At 44.0% G+C, this 27,138-nt stretch overlaps 1 protein-coding gene across 1 annotated transcript in view; it reads right to left on the bottom strand.

Moving 5' to 3' along the window:
- ADAMTS5 (ADAM metallopeptidase with thrombospondin type 1 motif 5) overlaps window positions 1-27,138 on the bottom strand; it is a 52,903-nt gene that overhangs the window by 23,633 nt on the left and 2,132 nt on the right. Inside the window, exon 2 of the mRNA XM_083736344.1 lies at window positions 14,168-14,300. Coding sequence (XP_083592470.1) covers window positions 14,168-14,300 — 133 coding nt within the window. The remainder of the gene's footprint in view (window positions 1-14,167; window positions 14,301-27,138) is intronic.

Genomic DNA, 27,138 nt, shown 5'->3' with positions numbered 1-27,138 from the left:
CTCAGGTGTGTGTCTGTGCGTATGGCAATTCCCCTGGAATTTGGGACGTGTTTTACACTAAAGGTGTTCTGTCCTATTAAGTTTCAGCACCAAACACAGTCCCATGAGCGCTGGTCTACACAGCTAGGCACCCTCAGTTGCATGGGAGAAGGTTAAAATGAGTAACAAATTTGAGCATGTTGTATTTGTTCAAAACAGACTTGAATTCTACATGTTTTAGCTCTGTGCTAAATATTTCTACTTCAGTGTCTAGAAATGTGCCAAGATTATTATGAAAAGCATGATTGTAACATTACACAGCTGACACCTAACAGAACAGTGGTTACATGACCAACTTTTAGGGTATGTGCGTCCATATTTATAGAAGTTGTGAAGTTCATGTTGATTTTCCATTAGCTAAATCAAAGCTATACATTAAGGACTTACTCCACTACAACTTGCAGCATTATTTGGGTTTATTTCTCTTACCTCCCCCAACCCCCTTGCAATTGAAGCAATGCCCTTCAGTTGTACAAGCAGCTCTGTGATTACCGTATTTTTCGCCCCATAAGACGCACTTTTTCCCCTCCAAAAATGAAGGGGAAATCTGGGTGCGTCCTATGGGGCGAATGCAGGCTTTCGCTGAAGCTTGGAGAGCGAGAGGGGTGGGTGCGCACCGACCCCTCTCGCTCTCCAGGCTTCAGGAAGACATCCGCAGCCTGGGCAGCCCTGCAGGAGGTCAGGCAGGGTTGTCTAGGCTGCGGATAGCAGCATGCTTCCTGGAGCGTCGGGCGCCCTGAAAGCAGAGCGCCCGGCGCTTCGGGAGCACATCCGCAGCCTGGGCAGCCCTGCAGGAGGTCCGGCAGGGATGTCTAGGCTGCGGATAGCAGCCTGCTTCCTGGAGCGTCGGGCGCCCTGAAAGCAGAGCGCCCGGCGCTTCGGGGCGCATCCGCAGCCCGGGCAGCCCTGCAGGAGGTCCGGCAGGGATGTCTAGGCTGCGGATAGCAGCCTGCTTCCTGGAGCGTCGGGCGCCCTGAAAGCAGAGTGCCCGGCGCTTCGGGAGCGCATCCGCAGCCCGGGCAGCCCTGCAGGAGGTCCAGCAGGGCTGTCTAGGCTGCGGATAGCAGCCTGCTTCCCGGAGCGTCGGGTGCCCTGAAGCAGAGCGCCCCGCGCGCCGGACAGACATCCGCAGCGTGGGGAGCCCTGCAGGGGTTCCCCGCAGGGCTCCCCACGCTGCGGATAGCAGCCTGCCACCCGGCGGGCGGGGCGCCCTGAAGCAGAGCGCCCCGCCCGCCGGACTGACATCTGCAGCGTGGGGAGCCCTGCAGGGGTTCCCCACAGGGCTCCCCACGCTGCAGATAGCAGCCTGCCTCCCGGCGGGTGGGGCGCCCTGAAGCAGAGCGCCCCGCGCACCGGGGGGAGTCCTGCAGGGGTTCCCCGCAGGGTTCCCCACGCTGCAGATAGCAGCCTGCCTCCCGGCGGGTGGGGCGCCCTGAAACAGAGCGCCCCGCGCGCCGGACAGACATCCGCAGCGTGGGGAGTCCTGCAGGGGTTCCCCGCAGGGCTCCCCACGCTGCGGATAGCAGCCTGCCACCGGGCGGGCGAAGCGCCCTGAAGCAGAGCGCGCCAGACAGACATCCGCAGCGTGGGGAGTCCTGCAGGGGTTCCCCGCAGGGTTCCCCACGCTGCGGATAGCAGCCTGCCACCCGGCGGGCGGGGCGCCCTGAAGCAGAGTGCCCCGCCCGCCGGACTGACATCTGCAGCGTGGGGAGTCCTGCAGGGGTTCCCCGCAGGGCTCCCCATGCTGCAGATAGCAGCCTGCCTCCCGGCGGGTGGGGCGCCCTGAAGCAGAGCGCCCTGCGCGCCGGACAGACATCCACGCTGCGGATAGCAGCCTGCCGCCTGAGGCAGACATCAGCCAGCCCCACAAGCTCAGGGAGGTGCAGCGCCCTTCCTCGACCTGGTTTGGTTTCCCCGACCTGCTTTTGGGGGGAAAATAAAGGAAAATTTTTTTCCCTTTATTTCCCCCCCAAAAAACTAGGTGCGTCCTATGGGACGGAGCGTCCTATGGGACGAAAAATACGGTAGATATTCTCTCTGCTCAGTTACTTTAGGAACTGATTGCAGCAACCAAATATTTTCACTTAAGAGGTTGAAAACATCATAGCACAATTGAAGGGGCCTCACCAAAAATATTTGGGTTGGAATTTTTGATGCTGCAATTGCATGCTTAGAGAACCCTGGATTGTATCTGATGCTTTTTTCTTTTCTTTTTAAAGGGAAGGTGGTTGTAGTGGTAACAAGAGGCAAGAGAATATTCCTGGTGCTTAAATTTGCTGACAGATTTTAGAGCTTGATTTGTTGGCTCATGGATATTTTGCCTTGTTGTATTTAGCCCTTTTTTCATTCTGAAGTTTGTTTTAAGATATTATGCTTGCAACTTAGATACCATACGTTTCAGTATAATCTCATAGATTTCAATTCTACTTCAATGAATCTTACATATGTAGCATATGGTTAAGGGAAAGAGGTGTGTGGAAAAAAGAAGTCAGGACAGTTCTTTGTTGAAAATAATTGTGTTGAACAGTTGCACATATGAATGACTGCATACATACATACATAAATGTAAGGGAAACAAATGAAATGCATATATACAGGCATTCTGGTGACATGCACTGCCCATTCATCAAAGGACCATGACAATTCCAAAACGCATGTTCTAAATCAGTGGTCCTTAATCTAATTTTCCTTTAACCACTTGAAAATGGCTGGGGGTCTTGGCAGACCATTTAACAACCTTTTAAATAAGCTTAATAAACTCTAATAAACTATTTTGTTCTCCAAATCAAAGCACATACATTACTTGTTTTTAATAACTTTTCCCCCCAGTGCTGGCATCACCAGCAAAACCAGCACCATAGTATAAAGATCAGGGGCCTTCGGCCAGAACCTTGTTAGTTACTCAATAATTTCCTATCAAAATGGCCTTGGTCACTGTCAGAAAGAAAACATTCTCGACTGTTCTGCAGCCTTTTCATGAGCCATTTGAATCAACCTTGAAGACCATGGTTTAAGTACTTCTGCTCTAAATAATGTAGGAATTTTGTTTTGTTTCTTAATACATGGAATTCAAAAGCAAATCTAAAACTGCTTGAGTTTTTGTTTCCCTGTACCTTGACCTGCAAACAGAGAAGCACTGCAATTCCATAGTGAAATACAAGATATAGGCATGAAAATGAAGTTAAACAGAAGTGTTTGGAAAAGAATCATTACTACGCACAGGTGTACTACTTTTTATTCCACCAGAGCATTGCTGTCACTATGTTTACACTGGACAAAAGCAGTGACATAGCTTGCTAAGAATGCCACACGTCTTACAATATATTTACTCAGGAAATCACAGCTCGCATGAGACATCTGTTTCTCAGTGTGGCCATGACTTTTACCTAACTTACCAGCTGGCATAACTGAGGCAGCAGGATGTCAAGCTACTTGCCCAGGTTGAGTCAGCCACAAAGACTATGCAGTAACTTGTTTATTTGTACATACACAGCAATGTGCTGATTTGAAAAGCAGTGCGTTAGGCATGCTCCTTGCAAGCTACACACCAAGAAGTGATGCTTGTTACAGGCTGCAGTCTTCTAACCTTTTGGGTAACCAGGGTTGGCTACAGCATCAGACATCTTTAAACTCCACTGAAACCTACTCTGGGCCCCCTTTAAGAAAATTTCCTGGCCTGGTGCTATGAGCAACACCTGGCAGCTGGATCTAACTGGCATGTCATTTAACATGGCAGTGGAGCAAAGCGGGAAATTAAAATGGGATCGTCCAGTTACACCTTTATGAATTGGTTCACTGCTGCTACTTGCCACCATGGCCAGGCAAGACTGCCAGAGCCCATCAAGGGAGACAGGCAGCCAATCAGAGGGCACATTGCCCCCTCAAATCTGGCATCAGCCTTCACCTGAGGCTAATGATTTGCAGATAAGGATTTTTTAATGTTAAGGTATTAAAACAGTAAAGCTTTAGTGCTAAACACACATGGTATGATCCTGAATACCAGTCAGCTGCTAAGATGCTTGTCTTATTAGAAAACTCTCTCCCCGTCCCTGTTATATTTTGCCACACACAGAGGTCATATTTCTTCAAAGTCAAATTTCAACATCAAGATGCTAACATTTAATGGGAGTCTAATATCATATTGTTTACTAATGCCACTGTTTGCTTTACAGTAAAAATATAATAGATACTGACATCCATGCTTATCATACATTCATCCCCCCCCCCTCAAACATAGATTCCAAGAGCTGAGGTCAATCTCGGTTTCCTGCTGCTTTCCTGAGGGCAGGGATACTGAGATTTGGCTCTGGATATCTGGCTGAGGTTTCGAGCTCTGCTGTGTAACTTTTGAAAACATGACCTCTCTTAATCTAATCATCCACAGAGGGTACATTCACACAGAGATCAGCACAAACTTTAACCACAGCCAAACTCAAGTGGAGATGCTGTTGTGTCTGAAGTACTTCCATGGTCTTGGCTAGAATTGTTCCCTTTGATTTTCACATGCCCGAGTTCCCATTAAAAATCACTTCACAGCCTCTGTAACTGCAAGACTGGATTCTGCTTTTAAAAACACTCAAGAATATCAGCAGTAGAAAAAGTATTGAAGAGCCCCATTCTTCTGAAGCAATGGAGTTTCCTTCTCGTCTGACATGCCAATTACAGAACAGAACAGCCTTCATTGAAAGGGGAAATTTCATGCCACCATGTCCGTACAGCAGGTGGGACAATTATTGCCCTTACAAGTTAATGAAAACAGACCTGGGCAAGCTAAGAATTTGTAGTCAAAGTTTAAACTGGCATTAATCAGCAACCTTTTGCAAAGGTCATGCCCAAGGCTGAAAGCAACAGTTGAAGTCTCTGCCCTATCGCTCACCTCTCACCAAGGCTTAATGCTGAGTGCTCGTCTTTTCTCTTTGCCCGAGTAAGCATGTTTATGGGGGCTTAGCCCAAATGCTTTGCTCGCACCAGAAGCTTAAATGGGGAACTTTTCAAAGAAGTAACAATGCGAATGCATTAAATATTTTCTTCCCACAGATGTCAGCAGAGCAGCTGTGGGTTAATTATAGTCTCTGGGTTTTTAGAAAAGCCACAGAGCCTGATTCAGACACCTGGATATTTGCCCAAACTTTATCTCTCCCAGGGGAAGGCCAAGATGAAAGCTAGACATCCTTCACAATTGTTTCTTTTGCCCATAAGGACTCCAAAAGATTTGCTCCTGTCTAGCCTAGGGCTTGCTCTTATCTAAGCTATCCTGACAAGCCTTCAACTCAAAAAGCTCCCTGTTCAGCACGGGCATTAAAAAAAGAAGAAGCAACAGTGGATTTTATGTTTTCGCATGCACTTTTCAAATAATAAACTACCCATACAGAAGACAGTGTTTGCTCAAAGCAGTGCATGCTGCTATTAGGTTAAGCATTGTGTATAAATTACTGAATCACAGATTTGAATGCACCTGTTACAGAGGATGTTGGCTACATTCTACACACACACACACACACACACACACACACACAAACTTACACAAATGCCATCAGGAAAAAGAAAGCTATTGACAGCAGACTGCCTTTGCTTTGCATTCTATCCTGTGATTCAGCAGGGCATCTTCCTATTTTCATCTCCCTTGATGTCTGGACCATCTCTACTGTTCCAGCCTTGCCATTTATCTCATACAGAGATCTACCTGTGATGCCTCTACTGAGTTGGGCCACTAGCTTGAACCATATCACACCAGTTATTAACTATATGCATTAGTTGGTGTTTTGTTTCTGGACTGAATTCTGATTTTTACAAATAACATATAAAGTCCTGAACAGTGTGGGGCCTAACTATTTGAGGGAGTACCTCTCTCTTTATGTTCTCGCCTATTAGTGGCATCTTCCAGCGAGACTCTCCTTACTGTCCTGCCACTGGAAAATTTGGAAACCAGCTGAAAGTGTTCAGACATTAGTGCCACTGTAATCTGAAATTCTTGAGCCCTAGAAGTGGAGAGAGAGAGCCTGAACTCCGCTGAAAAGGCCAAGTCTGTTACTTGGGGGTGCTCCTTGATACGGCTTTGTCACTTGAGGCCCAGATAGCCGCAGAGGCAAGGAGTGCCTATTTGCAACTATGGCAGGTTTGTGCAGAAAGCATTCTTTCTTTTTCAAGCATACTAGAACATAAAGCCGACACACAGAGATAACCTCATATTTTCTGCAGACACACAGCATCCCCAATCAGGAGTGGACTTTGGTCTTTCAAAGCCAAAATTTGTGCACCCTACCTTCCATTTTGCACATGCACAGCGCCATAGTTGTGGTACCCACCTCTTGGCTTTGCACTCAATGCGGGGGAACCAGTCACGCTGCCCTAAAGTTGCCTCTGACCCAACCTCATCACTCCTGCAATTGCTCCACTCACCTATATATTTTGTCCTGAGATAAGGTTCCAGGACTCCCCTCATCTATACTGACTAAGGCACAGATCTCAAGAAGTTTGACTGTTGTTGATTTCTGCAACTGTAACTCATTCCCCACACCCGTAGTCTTTAACTGTAACACAAAGGAAACCAGGCTGGTTTTAAAATATCAACTGGGGTTGAGCGCTGGGTGGTTGGAAATATCAAGGAAGAGAACGTGAGTAGAAACATTTGTTCCCATCTGATCTCTGTTGATGCCCAAGCTTTCCCCAAGCCAGTACAACCCTCTTTGCTTCTCTTCTATTGTCTTCTTCATTCCTCCCACACATACTTATACATAAAAGTCAACCGCATGCAAAACAGATGCATGCGGCTAGCTAGCCTTATGGAAGTTATTTTCCTGCATCCATGAGATTTGTCCCATGCCCATTCCATGACCACTTCCTGGAACATCTTAGACCATTGTCTGGTATACAGCCTTTCCCTTCTAGAAGTCTACTTCTATATTGTTCAGACCTCTGGATATAGCCGGGTTGACATCATCAGTAACAACAGTGATTTTTGCCAAGAGCAGGGGAAGAAAATATGTCTGAGTCTAGGGTCATGTAGCATATGGCATGCTTTTAAAAGACAGCTATTCATGGAAATATGTGTAAGATGGTGAAGCTAGTTCCATCTCTGGTAGTAGACTAACATGGCCACTCCACTGGACTTGGGTCTCCCGCTGTTTTGGTACTACAATTCCCATCATCCCTGACAAATGATCTTACTAGCTAGGGATTGTGGGAGTTGTAGTCCAAAAACAGATGGAGACTCACGTTGAACAGGTTGAGTTCCAATGAACTGGGGGGGGTGCCAGTAAAACTTCCCATCCAAGCAGGTCCCCAACAGGACAAAACATTTTAATATTTGAGAACTATGAGTTTAAGGGATTCTTATTGTTTAAAAAACTGATCTGATCTGTCCTATATTTGCAAACCACTACAGCTGTCTCCAACTTAGTGCCATCCAGATGCTTTTGGACAACAACTCCTATCACTCCTCACCATCGGCCATGATGGCTGGGGCTGATGGGAGTTGGAGTCCAACAGTGTCTGGAGGGCACCAGGTTGGGGAGGACTGAATCAGTAAAACTGGTAGTCCTGTTCGGGCACGCTGCTTGCATGTAAAAATATTTTTTAAAATGAATTTATTTTTAATCAAATGAAATACTGCCCCTTCCACTGTATGAAATTACATAGTGAGGGGGAGCACTTTTTTAAAATAAAACCCCACAAGATAAATAGGAGGAAATGAACAGGAAGTAAGGGGAGAAAAAAAAGAAGCCAAGATGCAAAAATGGACAGCTTCAGGAGGCACCAGGGGCCACAGTATATGAGTTTGGGGGCTGTATGTTGCTCATGCGCAACAAGTTGCCTACCTGTGGGCTAAACCACCTGGCAGCAGCTCTCCAGAATTCCCTTGCTTTACTTGGAGATAGCAAGAATTGAAGCCAGAATCTTCTGCATGCAAAATAGGTACTCTACCTTGGTACTGCTACAGCCCTTCCTCCAATCTCCAATTTGGCCAAGGTTAATAATTATAACGTAAACTAATTCATTTTCTAAGCAAGTCTCCTTGTATTAGTTAAGGAAATGCTTGGAGTTGATCAATCTGAATGGTTAATTTTCATGCTGCCCTCACACAGGCCATGACATGTGACTATGTCATTTCCATTTTTTAAAAAAGAGCACTTTTAACACTATTGCCGGGTGGTGAAAGCTGCTGCTGGTGAGTGAAAGTTGTTAAGACTAGTGGTGAAAGTAGCTAGGAAAAATAATTTTTCCCCTTGAAGGGGGGGGCGGGCACTGTCCAGACAAAGAGCTTATTCAGTTTGTACCCCCCAGAATGCTATCCAGACTGTAATGGATTTAGGAAAGGGCCTTCAGGCTGCTCACACCCGTCTGTACTTAGTCTGGTAGACAGAATGCAAGGGATACAGCCAAGAAATCCTGTGCTCAAATAAAGATGGGAGTTCCCTATCCAGTCAGCCTCTTCAACCTGCAAGGAGGAAAGTGAGCAAGGATTGAGAGGAGAAAGCTCACTCCTGATCTTAGCGTCTTCCTGCAACTTCCTCAAGTTGTTTCCTACATTCTTCAGAGCTCTGGGTGTGGCTAGGTTAACTTTTGTAACAGCAGCAGGACAGCAGCAGCGGTGTCTACTACCAAATGCTAATGTCATTTGTTTGAGTTTAAGGTACCATGAAACAATAAGACTTGGGTATTTTTTCTGCAAGAGACTAACACAGCCAGACCTCTGGAAACTGCTACTCTAATGTAAGGGTAGACAATGAGGTGCCCTTCAAATGGGATGAATCCCCGACTACTGGCCATGATGAGAGTTGCAGTCCAAGGACACCCAGACAGCACCATTCAGATTCCTTCCAATTTTTCAGTGTGGTCCTCCAGCCAAGCAATGTGTACAAAAGTGAATATACTACTGCCTGAAAAGGCATCTATTAGTAAAAATAACGTAGAGAAAAATGCATTATATTAGGAGATAGACTTGCACAAACGTGTACACAAATGTGTGATTTGGGAGAAATTCACACTAAAGTGATAATAATTTATCTGAACCTAAGATTGGAAGGCAGGGACGCGGGTGGCACTGTGTTCTAAACCACTGAGCCTCTTGGGCTTGCCGATCAGAAGGTTGGCAGTTCGAATCCCCTCAGCGGGGTGAGCTCCCATTGCTCTGTCCCTGCTCCTGCCCACCTAGCAGTTCAAAAGCATGTCAAAGTGCAAGTAGATAAATAGGTACCGCTCCGACAGGAAGGTAAACAGCGTTTCCGTGCACTGCTCTGGTTCTCCAGAAGCAGCTTAGTCATGCTGGCCACATGACCCGGAAGCTGTACACCGGCTCCATTGGCCAGTAAAGCAAGATGAGTGCCACAACCCCAGAGTCATCCATGAATGGACCTAATGGTCAGGGGTCCCTTTACCTTTAAGATTGGAAAAATGAGAAACTGAGAACAACAAGGTTCGCTCATCCCTATGTAGCACAGAGTAATGAGACTGTGCAGCTTTTGAAAGGGTTGGCTATGCAAGAATAACAGCAGCACAAACCTATTTGAGAGAAGCTATTCAACCAGGGACTCCAAAAGCAAATAAAATTTCTACAGAATGGATTCAGACATCCAATTAAAAAACCTCTTCACGTGGGAATAATTTCCCCTTCCCATTAACAGCCACTGAATTGCTTTATGACAAAACCTTCAAATAACCACCTTTTATGTGATATTTGCTGTTGTCACATGAGCAATCTGGCCGTTTGAATTATAGCTAAAGAGAAGGGTAGAAGCAAATATAGAATTAATTTAGCAGATTTCTATACCACCCTTGAAGAAATTTATATCCAGGGTGCTCTACACTATTACAATGTCACAAGAATAAAAACACATTATAAAGCCGCAGGCAGACAAGAAAGAAACACTGGCCATTTTTATAACTGTATGAAAGATAAAAGACTCAGAAAATATAGCAGGGGTTAGTTGGCCTCTTCAAGATAGTGCTGTTGGCTTCAAGTGAGCTTCCCTAGGAAGGGTGCACCATGAATGGGGAACCAGCAATGCAGTCTACTACTGCATTTCAAATTTTGAGAGCGTGCCGGAGGAACCATGCACAAAATGGCTTTCATGGAGGGGCTGTGGCATACCAGGAAATAGCCACCATGGGGAGTGTGTCATAACACAAAATTAGAGAGATGGCCACCCCTGACAGCCTTATGCTTGCCAGGGGGAGTCAGCTATGTTGGTTAGAGTGTAATGCTGATAATGCTAAGGTTGCAGGTTCGATGCCTGTAGGGGACAGCTGCCTATTCCTGCCTTGCAGGGGGTTGGACTAGATGATCCTCAGGGTCCCTTCCAAGTCTATGATTCTGTCTTGCTGGTCCTGATTATGGAGAAGATACACACATCCGGACACTGTTGCTGTAGGGAGCATTCCTCAGTCCCAGGAAAAATATCAAGGTACTGTACAGTCAAACCTCGGTTGTTGAATGCAATGCTTTCAGGAAGCCCGTCTGGCTTCCAAAATGTTCGACAACCACGGTGCGGATTCCGATTGGTTTTTCGACTTCATAAAATTTTTCGAAAACCGGAACACTTACTTTTGGGTTTTCGGTGTTCGGGAGCCAAAACGGAGGCATTTGAGAACTGAGGTTTGACTGTACTAACACCACTCACATTTCAGATAAATTGTTTAGGGGTACCTGCATGCTTTCCCCCATAACTTTATTTCTAGTAGCACTGGAGCATCTACCCAGGGGGTCAGTGGAAGCCTTCATGGGTGCCATGGCAGTCACAGGCACCAGGTTGGTGATCCCAGGTCTACTCTAGCTGGCAGCCACTCTCCAAAGTTTCAGGAAGAGGTCTCTTCTTGCCAAGTGATACTTTCTGTCATAAAGATACAGGTCCTTTCAGCTCTTAGTGACACTTGGCAGCCTCAAGCAGCTTGTTTCCTGAGGTAGAGAGCCTCAATAATATGCCACTGTTATGATCTATTTCCAAATGTTTCCAAACTAGAGCTCCTCCTTTGCTAAAGGGTGTCCGGTGTCAGTAGTTACATTAGCACTCCTAATAAAACCCATGATTTCAGATTTTGTGTGTTTCTTTATGTTAGGGTCAAATGATATTAAGCACAACACCCTTGCATCCTACCTGCTCGCTGTTTGAAAACTGAACTGGCACGGCAATACTCCCAAAGCAAACTTTACTTTGGTTTGGCACAAGTTACAAGGCAAAGCCGTAGTTGGCACTCTCTGAAAGTTCTCTTAGCCTTGTTATTTCCTTCCAAGAATGTAAAGGGGTGAGGGAGAACTGTTTTCCATTTTAAAATTTAGTGTTCACTCTGCACAGCTAATGTTCCTCATGGAAAACATCTCTAGCGATTGTGACTATGTTAGCATGCAAGGCAAATGTAGACCTGAAAAGCCTACTCTCTTGGTAAACAGGGACCCCGAGTTTCACCAAGGCTGTTACTTTAGGCAAGAAGCACCCTATATTCCATCTTACAGAATGTCTAGCTGGCACAGGAGATCCCCTGGTAAAAGGAGGGCTGATTTTGGAACAGCCTTCTCTTCCTGCTTCCTCCTGCGCTTAACAGCTCAGTGTAAAATAAAGGCTGTCGTTTAAATTTACAGCCAGCTGTTCTCTGGCTAAACTCTGGATGGATCATCTTCCTTACGTGAATTAAAGCTGAAAAAGCTGTGGGTTCTCTGGGCACTGGAAAAGGCAGCTGCTGTGTTTGTACATGTTCGTCGCTGAAACTGACCCACACTTTAGGAATGCAGGAAACTTCCTTGCGTTTAAGGGGGACCATTCCTCTCTATAGCTCAATAATATCTACAGAGACTGGCAAAGGCTCTCCAAGGTGTAAGAGACGAGTCCTTTCAAGCCCTGCCTGGAGATACCAGGAATTGAATCTGTGGTCTTCTACATGCAGAGCATATGTTCTGCCACTTAGTAATAACCCTTTCCTTAACATCCATGCTCCAAGCTACAAGTGATCTTCCCCTGGCAATGTTTTGAGAGTACGTGTAGTGCAGTGCACGCCTCAGCTTGGGTGCTGCACCTGAAACTTCACATCAGCCTACCGGCACCTGATCTGCCATGGGGTGCCTGAGCTGCCTGGATCATGTTCCTGCCACTCCAAATAACAACACTGGAAACAGACCTGATCTTGCCAAAGGTGCCAGTCAGTAGGGAAGGTTGACTTGGCTCAGGGAAGCAGGACTGCAAAGCACCTTGAGTGATTCTGGTGTGATAATCAGTGCTTGCTGGCTTTGAAAAGCTATTTTGCCACTTTCGAATTGTAGACATGGAATGGGTCCCCAAGGCTCATCTAGTCCAACCTCCTGAAGTGCAGGAATCTCAACTAGATCACACATGACAGGTAGCCATCCAACCTCTGCTTAAAAGTCTCCAAGGAAGGAGAGTCCACAACCTCCTGAGGGAGACCGTTCCAATACCGGACAGCTGTTACCATCAGTTCTTCCTGATGTTTAGTTGGAATCTCCTTCCTTGTAACATGAAGCCATTGGTTCAGGTTCCAGCATCTGGAGCAGGAGAAAACAAGCTTGCTCCATCCTCCATGTGACAGCACGGTCTGGACTAGATGGCCATTGGGATTCCCTCCAACTCTACAATTCTATCATTCTATGAAATTGCTGTTATGGATAATGTGATATTATTGTTCCCTGACTGCATGATGCATTGTTAGTATAATTGTATATGTTTTTAGTTGTGTGGCGGTTTCAGATATTCTAAGCTGCCTTGCGAGAATATTGTATTTTGAAAGGTGGTTAATTCACGTATAATTTTTTTTAGTAATATCTACATTAGAAAAGCCTTACATTATTTTTGCCATTCAAAAAAAGGAATGGGAAGTGAAACATGATACCAAAGCTTGCTGTTAATATCCAGTGCTATAATAGCTGGCAGCTAATATGACCATCCGGGGACGCAGGTGGCGCTGTGGGTTAAAGCCTCAGCGCCTAGGACTTGCCGATCGAAAGGTCGGCGGTTCGAATCCCTGCAGCGGGGTGCACTCCCGCTGCTCGGTCCCAGCGCCTGCCAACCTAGCAGTTTGAAAGCACCTCCGGGTGTAAGTAGATAAATAGGGACCGCTTACCAGCGGGAAGGTAAACAGCGTTTCCGTGTGCTGCTCTGGCTCGCCAGAGCAGCGATGTCACGCTGGCCACGTGACCCGGAAGTGTCTCCGGACAGCGCTGGCCCCTGGCCTCTTAAGTGAGATGGGCGCACAACCCCAGAGTCTGTCAAGACTGGCCCGTATGGGCAGGGGTACCTTTACCTTTAATATGACCATCCAGTCAAATATACTTTTAGTTAAATATACCCAGAAATACCTACTTGAAAAATGTTGCAGTAGTGTTCAAGCTACTGCTATTCTGCATAGGAATGAACTTGCAAATGCCAAAATTAGCTATTTGAAGAGGAAATGTTAAAAGAGAAAATGTTAATAACCCCCCCCCCAATAGATTATCTCTAGTTCATGAATACACTTGGGCAATGGCATAGAAAATCTGAACTTGCTTGTGAATGTTAATGTCAGCTCTTTTTTCCTGCCAAGAAAACATTCCAAAATAATCCTGGTGTCTGTTCCTGGGTCTATTTTGTAATTATTGTAGAATCCCCAATAGACGAGCCTTGATTATCAGAACCTCACTGCTATCTAAAGTTACACCCCTACAGTCACACCACTGCCTGAGATAAACAGTGCTCCCTTTCACCAGAATTTCCAATTACCCCATCATTTGAAACTTGCATCTTGCCATTCAGAGGAATGTGGTGGTACAATATAAACAGCAAGCCACTTAACCCAGTAGGCAGACATATATAGAAAGCTGTTTACCCGCCAAGTGAGCTCAAATTCTTCATCGATGGGAGGGACCGCTCTTTGAAAGGGACATGAATGGACAGTAGCAGCCCTCCAATTTCCATTCCGATCATTGCTTAAAAGTGACACTGTCAGAAAGGAAACACCTACTGTGTACCTCCACTTGCCTTCTGATCCCCTATTAGTTAACCCCAAAGTGCCTATGTACACAGCCTTAATCCCCAAGTGTATATGTGAACCAGGGGGAAATCTGGAATTACTTGTAAAGTATTTTGGTTACTAATGCAGCTGTTACAAGTGTTGTATTTGGCAAGGGAACAGAAAAGGCACTGCATACCAATTTCGTGAGCCACCGTAAAAGCCGCATGGAGGCCGTCATCTTCAATCACTGCACAGCTGCGCTCAGGAGAGCATATGGTTCCAACGTCAGCCATTCCCAGAGTATCACATGAATGGTGCCCACATAAATCCTGCCGAGGAAGGAAAGGGAAAAGAAAGCATTTGAAGTACAGTTTTGCACCCACAGGCAATGACAGCTCTGAGCTGAAGGCTCTTTGCAAGCAGCAAGACACGGCGGACGATAACAGCCGACACCAGGAGGGCAACGACAAAGTCAACATGAGCAACGCCGTGGGCTCTTCAGCATACTCGCTCAAAGCTCAAGCTGACAATTTGCTAAGATCAGTCGGAAACCGTTTCCATATATTGTAAAGAAAGCTGGGGGTGGGGGAGAGCTCTTGAGCTAACTCATATACTGTATACTGTTTGACTATTCAGAAACACCATTCTAAAAGTGTGAGGAAGATGTTCCTAAGGAGGTGAAGACACATGCTGGCTGTGGAGGGTTTGGTGTGGGCCAGTTCTCTGCGTATGCCTCGCTGGGCTGGGAGGTGGCGTTCCAATTCTCTTTTGCCAACTCAGGCTGACATGAGAATCTGCAGTGTGCTGATTATCAGTGATGAAGGCCGCTTTGGCAACTATTCCCATCTCTGAGCTTTTCAGTGCTTCCCAGGGACTTTCCCCCAGTTGCGGCATAATCTTCTTCCCCTTTCTTCTGACCTGCCAGGCCCGGGATGGTTGCCAAAATAATTTTGCTTTAAGGCAAGGGTTATTGTAGCTGAGAGGGCAAAACTCATCTGTTTCGGATCCTTACATGATCTATGGGGAAGTGCTTGGAGTATCAACTCCTGAGCCGACTTCAACTCCTATTGTTTTTAACGTGACCAGAAAGTAAATCTAACTTCTGAAAAAGAAATAACAAAACTTGGAAATGTCAGAGCATCCTGACTCTCTTTCCCTTCATTCTGTGATAAGTAACTTTGAAAGCAGAGTTATTTCTCATGGATGTGGCTCACAGCTCCATGGATCAAGAAAGGATTGCTACTGCTGATCCTTTACCACATAGCTGTCACTTTTAATTTTATATTCCTGCCTCAGGTTTCTTATTCCCTTAGAGACGTATACAGGTGCACAGGTAATTTTATTCATTACATTTCTATCCCACCTTACCTTCGATTTTATTTCATTTTTTAATTTATTGAATATCTACACCACCCTTCATCCAAGGATCACAGGGAAGTTTACAATATAGAAACACAAAAGTACATACCGTAATAGTAAACAAAAACAATACCCCACAGACAGTTTAAAAAGCCACATATAGTTTAATTAGGCAAAGGCCTGCTTGTAGAGGAATGTTTTTGCCTAGAACCTAAAAATATGTAATGAAGGTGCTAGATGAGCCTCCCTTTGGTAGAGCATTCCACAAATGGAAAGCTACCACAGAAAAGGCTCATCTTTGCTTTGCCACCCTCCAACCTCCTATGGGAGGCGGGCACACAAAGGGCCTCAGTTGGTGATGGCAGGGCCCAGGTTGGTTCACTTGAGGAGAGGCAATGCTTGGAACTCAAGATGGCAACACATCACTCTCCTCCTCCGCATTTTATCCTCCCAATGACCCTGAGAGGTACATTAGGCCAAGAAATACTGACTGACCTTGGGTCACCCAGTGAGCTTCATGGCTGAGTGGGAATTTGAACCCTAGCCTCCCAGGTCCTAGCCCAACACTCTGACCGCTACACCACACTGGCTCTAATGGGCAGCTAACGGTAAATCCTGGACATGCAATTTTATGCATTACAGTGTTGTTGCATTATTGAAGAACTGTTCAAATAATAAGGCCCTTGATATAGCTGTTTACTTCAAACCCTTGATAGGTATTGTCATTTTAAATCATGGGTAGGCAAAATAAGGCCCGGGGGCCAGATCCGGCCCAATCACATTCTAAATCCAGCCCACGGACGGTCCAAGAATCAGCTAATATACAGCTGATCCACACACACACACCCCCGGCACACATCCCACATGACGCTTTGGAGACCATTCAGCTTTATTTGATTGAGATAGTCCCTCTGCTCTTGCTTGCAGACAGTGTACACAGACAGAAACACAGGGTTTGAAACGTGACCAATCCTGTTCTAATTTCAGGAGTTGCTCATGAAAGTTTTCTGTAAGCACCATTTTAATTTGGGATTATGTGACATGACAAACAACACTTTGTATGTATTGTATGTTTTTCAATTCAGATCTAATACTAGCGTTTCTGGAGAACATGGCCATAGCTGTGATATCTGCCCCTCCCTTATCAGAAAGGAAACGATGGATTATCCCACTGACATAAGTGGGAATTTAAGTGTGACTAACAAAGTGTGGAGCCAATCCACTGAGTTGTTTGAACACATTAACAGCATAAATAATGTGGTTGAAATGCTCATCAACATAAAGGGAAATGTTTCTGCTTAAAGCTCCTCATTTTGTCCATTGCTCATTCTACAAAGTAATATTGAAACAAGTATGGATTCTGGTCAGGCTCACATGTTCTATGCCTGCAATTCTACAGCATGTGCAGCACATTTCTTGCAATGAATGAGTGAGTTTCTAATTATTCAGAGTTTGTGGTGTAGGTTATCCCATGTACAGATACCAAAACTGCTCAAAAAGGCCATAGGAAGGTAAATGTGGCAGACCCTTGATTAAAAGCAGCACCTGTGAAAACAATTCAGATGCTCCCTAGGAGTAATTCCAATCAGAGTAAGTGGCTTTCCATTATTATTTTTTACCTAAAATACAAAAAATAAAAATACTGCTGTTTTTACAAGAAACCATGCAAGAAACCTATCAGCACGATGCCTTATTTTTCCAAATCCACAATTTCCGTTTTATTCAAATATTCTTTTTACCACTTCCATGAAAATTATGCACACATACTATATTGTTACTATCCCATAGTGACTCTTAGCCGCAAGTTCTTAACCTCTCACTCTAATAATTCTGGCAACAGGGCATTGTAGACACCCTACTTTAACAACTGTTGCTTTATGGATGTGCGTGCATGTTTCTATACACCACTAAATTTGATAATTTGCACAATTCATGAAATGTGTAGAATATTGCCGAGTTCATAAAACATCCAAAATACTCTGCCTAGTTAAGGAATAAAACAAATCTAATTGAAGGCCCAGTAACTCACATCATTGGCTATGCTTCTGCCTAATTCACCAACTTGCAGGGATTTGGCAAACCATGCAAATTTAATGTTTTAAATGTAATTTATATAAAAGCTAGGCTACAGTCACATACATTACTTACTGGGCCTCCCGCTGAAATTTCTTTTCTTTTCTTTTGATAAAAGGTGCTTACTTTTCAGTAGGTGTGAAGAGGATTATGCTAGGAGGGATTTCATGAAAAGAAACAGGCTATTTCATGAAAGCTGGAACACTTTGCTAATTTCATGACCAATTTTTATGATTGGTAGTATGACCAAAATGGTCAGTATGGTGGCTGGCAACTAGATTGGCCAAAGACAGAGTGCAGCGGCAAAGGGATGGCTCCTACTGCAATGCCTCTCTCACTGAAGACCTCCAAAGGCTTCATACTGGAGTATCTCCTCCATTCATCTATTTGCAACTAAGAGCTGTCTGAGACAAAGGGCCAAATGAGAAAAGATGCCATTCATACAGTGAACAATCGTTGCATCTGCCACTAGGGCTGGGGCTGTGAGAGACATCAGAAGCAGCCACCAAGTGAGGAAGTCCTGGCCCTTGTGGGACTAACATCTAGATGCTTCAATTCTGGACCTGGAGACTCAGCTACAGACCGGCGATTTGTTGGAACATTGGAGAACAGGGGTGGGGTGGGGATGCTTGTGGAATTTGCAGATGGCACCAAACTGGGGTAGCCAATGCTGCAGAAGACTGAATCCCAATATGTCCTTAACTGATTAGAGAGCTGGGCCAAAACTAACAAAATAATTTCAAGAGAGACAAATATAAGGTTCAGAGACAAATATGCGGCAGCTAGACTGGTGACTGGGAGCGGCCGCCGAGACCATATAACACCGGTCTTGAAAGACCTACATTGGCTCCCAGTATGTTTCCGAGCACAATTCAAAGTGTTGGTGCTGACCTTTAAAGCCCTAAACGGCCTCGGTCCAGTATACCTGAAGGAGCGTCTCCACCCCCACCTTTATGCCCGGACGCTGAGGTCCAGCGCCGAGGGCCTTCTGGCGGTTCCCTCATTGCGAGAAGCAAAGCTACAGGGAACCAGGCAGAGGGCCTTCTCGGTAGTGGCACCCACCCTGTGGAACGCCCTTCCAGCAGATGTCAAAGTGATAAACAACTACCTGACATTCAGAAGACATCTTAAGGCAGCCCTGTTCAGGGAAGTTTTTAACGTGTGATATTTTACTGTATTTTTGGTTTTTATGGAAGCCGCCCAGAGTGGCTGGGGAGGCCCAGCCAGATGGGCGGGGTATAAATAATAGATTATTATTATTATATTATTATTCTACACTTAGGCAGATGGAGGACACCAGTAGTACATGTGAAAAGGATCGAGGGGTCTTAGTCAACAGTGTGATGCTCCAGCAAAGCAAGAAACAAACAAACAAACAAAACCTAATGCTTTTCTAGGCTGCATCAACAAAAGTATAGTGTCCCAATCAAGGGAAGCAATAGTACCACTCTATTCTGCCTTGGATCTGCAGTACTGTGTACAATTCTCGGTGGTAGAATTTAAGGAGAATATTGACAAGCCGGAATGTGAGCAGAAAGGGGCGACCAAGCCTTATGAGGAATAGTTGAGGGAGTTGGGTATGTTACCTAGGCCTCTTGACTAAACACCGCTGTACCACACATGCATTTTAAAAGAAAGATTCCAGCAGCTGGCCTCAACTTATCTGATATTCCTTCAAAGTAGCTGGATCAATACAAAGTCACAGCACAGGAAGCGTGCAATGTAGGGTTGCAATGTATAAGGAAACTTAAGGCTTGACACTATTGATTTAGGAAAAAATGAGCAGGACATCACAAATCTGTAACTCATTTGACAGTCTCTTAGAGGTCAGGATTTTGGGGGTGGGGCAGAGTTACATTTGGAAATTAAAGATAAGGGATTTTGTATTTTCCCATAACGAACTCATTTTCTGAGTCAACATGAGACTATCCACCTAGAAAAATGAGGCATCAACATACTCAGAGGAAGCCTGATGTTTGCAGAAGTAGGGAAAAAATAAAATAAAAAAGTGGGGACACAGGCACTAAGAGGGCAAAGAACCAAAGTCCAAATAGTCCAATGAAGTCTGAGCTTGCTCAGTGGGCACAGAACTAGCTGACTGTTAGAACACGGAAACTGAAAACTAGGGAGGAGGAAATGAAACCTGCTAGAATAGGGCATGGCTGATGGACTGAAACACTGAGCAGACTATGCCGCAACATTTTGTGCTAGGTACCGCATGCTTAGGGAACCACCACTAAGAGTTACCTGTCTGATTTGTATGTCTCTTCAGCCCTTTGTTTCTATGGTACAGTGGTCTCTGGAGGTACAGCTACTACTATTTGTCAATTCAAGAATCACACTGAATCATAGCACAAACCATGGTTTATAAATCCACTTTGAAGCATGGTTTGACAATTTGGATGCCATGCCTAACCATAGTTAATCTTCCTGTTGCCTTATTTGGCATGACATCTGTACTAAACCAGTGTTTTCAGTACACCATGTAATGCCTACAGTAACTTGAAGTGATGGAAGGAGAGTATTACAGTATATGTTTGTTCACATGTTGCACAACTAGATAATTTCTTTTAGAGATAATCCTATACCACCACAGTAGAATGACGTATTTTAAGCATGCTACCCTGCATTTACCTGAATGACAGTGGAGAAGTTTCTTTAGGAAGATCAAATGCAATTGTTTTAGCACAATCAGGATCTCAGTTAAAATTGACATTAAATACTTAGAACCCCTATGGCTATATTGCTGGCATTTGGTATTATAGCCTGTCCCCTGGAATACAAACACAGGATAGTGGTTTGTTAAGGAAAAGTCATGAGTGCCAAAGAAAACATGCATTTTGCTCAACATAATTAGCATTTATAGGACTTGGATAACTCAGCACTTGCTGTTAAGTTTCAGTACCACTTTCACTTTGATAATTAACCGGATCCCACATACAAGTGCTGCATGCAAAACGGCAAGGCAATGACCTCTGGCTGATATGTGGTTTTTCTTAATGAGACAGGCGTATTAACATTATTGTTGAATATACCACCCAGTTCTTGAACCACCCAGCTTTCAAGACTTGGCTACTTTTACGTCTTTTGTGAGAAACATCTCTTTCAGTTTTCACATGACGTGGGGAAGGGTGAGAGGGAAATAATATAAGTGGACTTAGTCCAAACTGCTTACTGTATTCTGTCTCCCAGAGCTTCTGCGCCAATTGATCTCAGGTGATGACGGAAATAGATTTGGTGGATTTTACAGAGCGACAATGAAACAGGCTCAAGTAATGAGAAGAATGGCGTTGGTTTAGACAGCTGGAACCCTCTTCCATCATGTGTTTGCCTTGTGACAGGCAGTCTGGAGAACATTGTTTGAGTCAATAAGCAGTGTTAACACAGCAAATAACTAGTTTCCAGAACCACCAAATTAGTCATGGGCAGACAGGACTGATGCTCAACATATTAGCTAATGTAAATGGACTTAACATGCAGAATGCCTTGGGCATGAACATTTGAAAATCTTACCCTTGGCAGGAGGTCTTAAACAGATCTGGCTTTTAACCAACTACATACCCACGCAATCCAAATAAATTACATGTCTCATCAATCTTCAGTCTTATAATACCAATTTGGAAGCAATCCCACTGAACTGAGTATGGTGCTCTTAACAACTCTACTTGGACCAATGTAGGCTACTAGGTTAAATTGTTGCCATATTCCATGAAGTGGCTTTTACATTGTGTGGAAGCTCAAATATAAAGCGGAAGTTAACAGGAAACATCAAGAAAACAGAACAAACAGGAGTGGGAAGGGGAATGAAAAATCTCACTGATAAATAGCAAGGCAGTTCAGAGTTCCTCTAACTTCCTTTGACTCTCACCTCAGGTCCCATTCCTACATCTTTTCCAACTGCAATACTGTTAACCTGTCTCAGGGTACTGAGAAAGAGGTTATCAATTGAAACATAAATTGAAATGCATGCAACAGAATTAGCTTCCTTCCCCCAAAACTTCACAAAGAACAACCAAATTCAATACTATATTGTGCAGGTATTTGTGCAAATAAAAGTTCCGTGTGGCTTATTGACTCACTCACTCCATCACAGAGACATAAATTGTTAGTTTACTTCTTCTACAATTATTAAGCTAAAACTTGGTATATATGTGGTCCAAGACCACAATCACTGCAATTCCTAGGGGGAAAGTCTAAAAATGGGACATTTTTACAGTTAGCGGTCAAAATTTGGTAAATCAATTTTTCTTCCAACACTACAATTCTATGAAACCCTCATAAATAAGCCAGCATTCCAGCAGAGACACAGATTAGCAAAATATGTGACTGAACGTTGGACTCTGAGTCCTCTACACACTTGTATCATCCTCAGAAACACTCTTCACATGTTACTCAACACAGATACTAAATAAATGCTAGAAAGCTGAGTTTTGGAGGTAGTAATAGTAGTTTTGTAGTCATTTTCAGTAGCGTTCAAAGCAATCCCCTTAACAGAATAAGCCTTTGTATGTTTACTCAGAAGGAAGCCTCACTGTGCTTGATGATGCTTACATCCTAATTAAGGATTGCAGCCTAAGTGTATCACGAGTCCCTTGATAAGAAGAATGGTAACAGCAGACAAGATTTCATGAAAGTCAGTATACCTACTATTTCAGATCTTTCCATGAAATACAGTCTTGGGAGCTTACAAGGTATGCTCTGGGCATGCATGCGCTGTTGTTACAGAGCAAGTGCAGAATCCCTCAAGTCTAGATGGCCAAGTGAGTGAAGAAAGCAGGGCATGATCCTCTGCAGTTCAAAGGCATCCATGTCAAGTCTGAAGCTAACTAAGCAAATTTGTTACAGAGCTAGTGGAACTTGGTGAAACAAACACACTGCACATCCCCCTTTAGGCTCAGTGAACTAGTTTCACCAGTTTGAGGGGGGATTCTGACCACTGCTTAAAAGTTCACCATGAAAAATTCCACAAGAAAAAGTGTTGCTACATAACAAGTAAATAAAACACATGTTTAACTAGTAACTCCATTTTAAAAACAGCCTGTATTCTGACAAATGTTACATGCTTTCAAAACAAGAATTTCTGAAGACTACAGATGGTTAACTTGTGGCCATCCAGATATGGTTGGACTTCCACTCCCGCCAGTCAACACAGCCCCAAAACCAGGAATTATGAAGGTTGTATTCCAGTGGCATCTGTTAGTCACTCGTGGTATAGACCATTGACAACACGAGAGCACATCCTATGGCAATCTGAATATTTAATGAATATAAAGTTAGGTAAAGGTAAAGGTAAAGGTACCCCTGCCCGTGCGGGCCAGTCTTGACAGACTCTGGGGTTGTGCGCCCATCTCACTCAAGAGGCCAGGGGCCAGCGCTGTCCGGAGACACTTCCGGGTCACGTGGCCAGCGTGACATCGCTGCTCTGGCGAGCCAGAGCCGCACACGGAAACGCCATTTACCTTCCCGCTGGTAAGCGGTCCCTATTTATCTACTTGCACCCGGAGGTGCTTTCGAACTGCTAGGTTGGCAGGCGCTGGGACTGAGCAGCGGGAGCGCACCCCGCCGCAGGGATTCGAACCGCCGACCTTTCGATCGGCAAGTCCTAGGCGCTGAGGCTTTAACCCACAGCGCCACCTGCGTCCCTACTATAAAGTTAGGCATGAAGAATTGTTTGCATAGTGTGTTTAGGGATGGAACGATCTGTCCGTTTAGGTTATCTTGGTTTCTCATTTTTCCAGTCTTAAATTCAGTTCTCCACATTTCTGGAGCAATTTGTGATTTTAAAAAAATCACTGTGAAAATTCATCAGCATTTTCATGACAATTTCTGCTAATAAGCTTACTGTTATATGCAGTTTTGACTGATTTCTGCAAACAATTTCCCCTATATTATTATTTCTATATTACCCATTTTCTGCACACTTTCCTCTAATATATGCATTTTCGTAAACATTGGTTGGAGAACTACAAATTCAGATACCCAGCACAAATTTCAAACAATGCCTGCTTTTCCATTTGATAGATTTGCCTTTAAACATGAATTGAATTGAATTGAATTGCTCCCTAATTCTAATTGTGGTGGGTTCATTTGATAGATGATATGCAAATATTAGTCTACTGAAGTTCAAAGTGGCCTTGAATAATAAACAGGAATGGAAAGTGTACCTCACACATTTGATCCACAACTGAAAAACAAGCAATTTAGAAGAAGGCATCTGGGTATACAAAAACTTAACAGAGCAGCATTCGGAGCCCATCAAAACATGGTACTGTGGCTAAGCGTCTAGTTGCTAAGCAACCGACTTCATACTTTCAAAACAGAGTTGTAAAAGCTGAACACTCATGCCAATTGCTGCTACTTCTCGTCTTGTTGAAAAAACAAAAATGGGTAAAAAAACCCTCCACAAAAAACACCAGTAGGCTTGAAAAAGCCCTGTGCCCTGTGAGATGTTTCTCCTCTGACACTTTTACCTTTTAACTCTTTTTCATGTTTACAGTCTGCAAATGTGAACAGTGAATCATTCACTTCAAATGCCATTAGATGAAGACCTATGTACATTTATTCATTCCTGGACACCTCTTTTTCTTTCCTAGATTGTTTTTTTAATTGAGGAAAATCAATTCAGATGTATCTCCAATGAACTGAAAGTGCCAGATTTAGACATCAGTTTATATAATCTGAGATAACAGAGCTGAAGATGTGACGGTTCTCGTGTTTCAGTTACTCCTTGCAAGGGCAGCATAGACAAGGAACACTATGTTTGGCCATTAACTTTGTTGCAAAATCTGCATCCCTTGTTAATGCTCAAAAGAAATGTCAATGGGACAAGGCAAAACTAACATGGGCAAAATGTATGGTTCTTGTTTCTTCTACATAATGTGCCTCTACATTGTTTTGATATACCTCCAACCTGCAACTTAACCATCTCATTCCAAAGTTTTCAAAATGATTTAGTGAGAGAATGAGTAAGGTTGAGTAATGGTTGAGCATCACAGTAGATACCCAATGAAAGGCCCACACAACTTCTTCAGTACAAGTTGGTGCATTACAACACAAATCAATAAGTCAGCAGTCCATTTCTACCCTTCTTCAAGGACTGAACAAAAAAAATGACAAACAACTTGTGTGGGTCAGCTAGCTTGTGCACCATGATCCATGTGATAATATCTGCACAAAACTTCCAGAAGAGTAGCTGTAAAGGTCTGTTGCAGTAAAAACCAAAAAGATTGCTGTGGCACCAAACACATTTATTACAATGTAAGATTTTATGGCCTAGAGTCCACTTCATCAGAAGAGAAAGTGGATTCTAGTCCAAGAAAGAAAGCTGATGGCATGTGTTAACCTTTAAGGTGCCACAACGCTCTTTGTTGATTTTATACACAAAGGATTTGTGCTCTAGATGGCAATTTCATATGACTATTCCACCATGTGCACATCCAGTTCATGTTCTGAAGGGATAATGGCTGTCTATCTATATGTCTATTTTAATTGGTTATATATCTGAAGTGGATCATCCCACTTTGGTAATACGGACTGCTCCTAAAAGCTACTGCTAAGTATCAGGAGGACACTACATTGGTCATACCTGATGTGCAGTAATTAAAAACTTGTCTTAAGAGTACTGAGTTGCCACCTTGTTAGATCCCTTTCCCTGGGAAACTCTAGTGCATGCATATGTGTGTGACTGTATTGAGAAAAATGCAAGCTGTCAAGCTCTGTTCTCTCCAAAGCAATTTTCTAAAATCAGGTGGACCATCAAACGCCTTGCTTATATAAACTGCAGAATCAGATTGAGGGAAGCTAGTCTCAAAGGAGCCTAGAAAAGCATGTCAGATTTTGTTTGTGTTGATAAAAATCTGGGTTGAACTCAGGAGACTCCTGAGTTCATGGTTGAAAACAAATGGCTTTGGACATCAACAGAGAGAACATACAGCACAAGTGCAGCACGACAGGAACACCATAATATTTCAAGTATTTGGAGGAATAAATAAACATACGAGGGCTTTTTCTGTCTCTCTCCTTACTCCTTCACTGGAGTAACTCATTCCACAAACTATCCTAAGCCTCTCTTTTTCCTGGCACTCTTGTGATGTAGCGGAGGAAGGGAACTCTAATGGAAAGTTATGTGTTTTTCTGAATTAAAGAAGGAAAAGCGGAAGAACATGCTGAAGGGGACATTCATGTTGAAAAGTTCTGCTGCATAAACAGTGTCACATGTTCCTCTGGAACCACTCCCCTTAACTGGTTCAGCCAATGCTGCTGGATTATCACTCAGCACTCATCCAGAAAGCTGTATGGAGAACCCTTGCCAGTTCAGAATTCTAACAGATTAGGAGACCAATTTCCACGCTGTGGATAATGAGGCATTAGAGCCCCACCCCTTGCCTACCTTGGTGCACCACTTTTCTGCAGTTATGTTTACATGTGGTTTGAATTTACGTTCCCCTCTCTTGAGCCACACATGTTGCGCCTCTCCGGTTTTATTGCTACTTTCTTTTCATGCTGGAAATGCCATGTTAAATTACCAGCAACTAAGCAAGGAAGTTGTGAGCTCCCTGAGGCCACCTCACACATTTTCCTTTCCCTCTAATCTCAACAGAGTCAGACTGGGATTTGAGCCAGAGGTGTTCATAGTTCTTCTTCTCATCTGGTAGATACACCGAAAGATTAGCAAGCCTACCAGTGTCTTATCTTATTACTTAAATGGGTTCATTTCCACCACCACCCAACAGAAAATTTAGGTGAGCTTCAGCACTGGGTATAAGTTTGGCTAGAACATGTGTTGCGTCATCTTAATAGAGGGATATACATTGCTGTTCAGGAGCAACATCAATAGAAAAAAACTTACTTTTATTTATTTCTTAAAATCCTAACAGCTTGCTCTCCTATAATAAGAACCACCTAATGGTTATTCTATGCAAATTATGGACACATCACAGCTTTATGAGAAAGTTAACAGGTTGTAGGTGGAATGAGGACATGAATCTTGGAAGACCTTGTTGAAAGATGAGCAATGCACATACTTTCTCTCTGCACTACCAGGTGTCAGGGATGTCTTTGGCACAGAAGAGGCAGAAGACAAGTTTCTGCTCACTGGACAGGATTTAAAGATCATAATTGCTGTGATAGGTCATAGCTCAGTCGTTAGAGCACAGGTTTTGCATGCAAATGGTCCCAGGTTCAATTCCCAGCACTTCCTCATTGGACTGGGAATTGACCCCTGTATGAAACCCTGAAGCTGCCAGTCAGTGTAGACAGTACTGACCAATGACCTGATAATTTCAAAAAACCTCTGGTTGGCAACTGTGTTTACAAACACCTGTTTAAGATCCTGCTTTTGCTACAACATAAATTGCATCAGTTCTTCACCATCAGCATACAGAGCTCCAACAGTTCTACTTCCAATCTGTGCACCAGATGGGAGAAACATCTCATGGTTAGTGCAATGAGTGCAGGAGGAGGATGCATCTCAAATGGACACATGACCCAATTGCTTGTTATTTTGTTTGGAAACAAGGGCGCTTCCACACAGCAGTTCATTGTGGACCCAGCGCTGCTCATGCATGCAACTTTTGCACATGTGATATTCTCATCAAATTGCCAACCTATCCTCCCCCTCCCCCACTGAATCCAGAGTGACTATTTCCAATGATTTTTTTAAAAAAAAACAACAACAAGCAAAACTTTAGTTTTCTGCAGGAACAGTAAACCCACAATAAATGGGAAAATAACAGG

This window comes from Podarcis gaigeae, assembly GCF_964106915.1.
Source record: "Podarcis gaigeae genome assembly, chromosome: 4".
NCBI classification, from domain to species: domain Eukaryota; kingdom Metazoa; phylum Chordata; class Lepidosauria; order Squamata; family Lacertidae; genus Podarcis; species Podarcis gaigeae.
The sequence above is the reverse complement of the archived record's forward strand: the minus strand, read 5'-3'. Positions and strand labels throughout refer to the sequence as shown.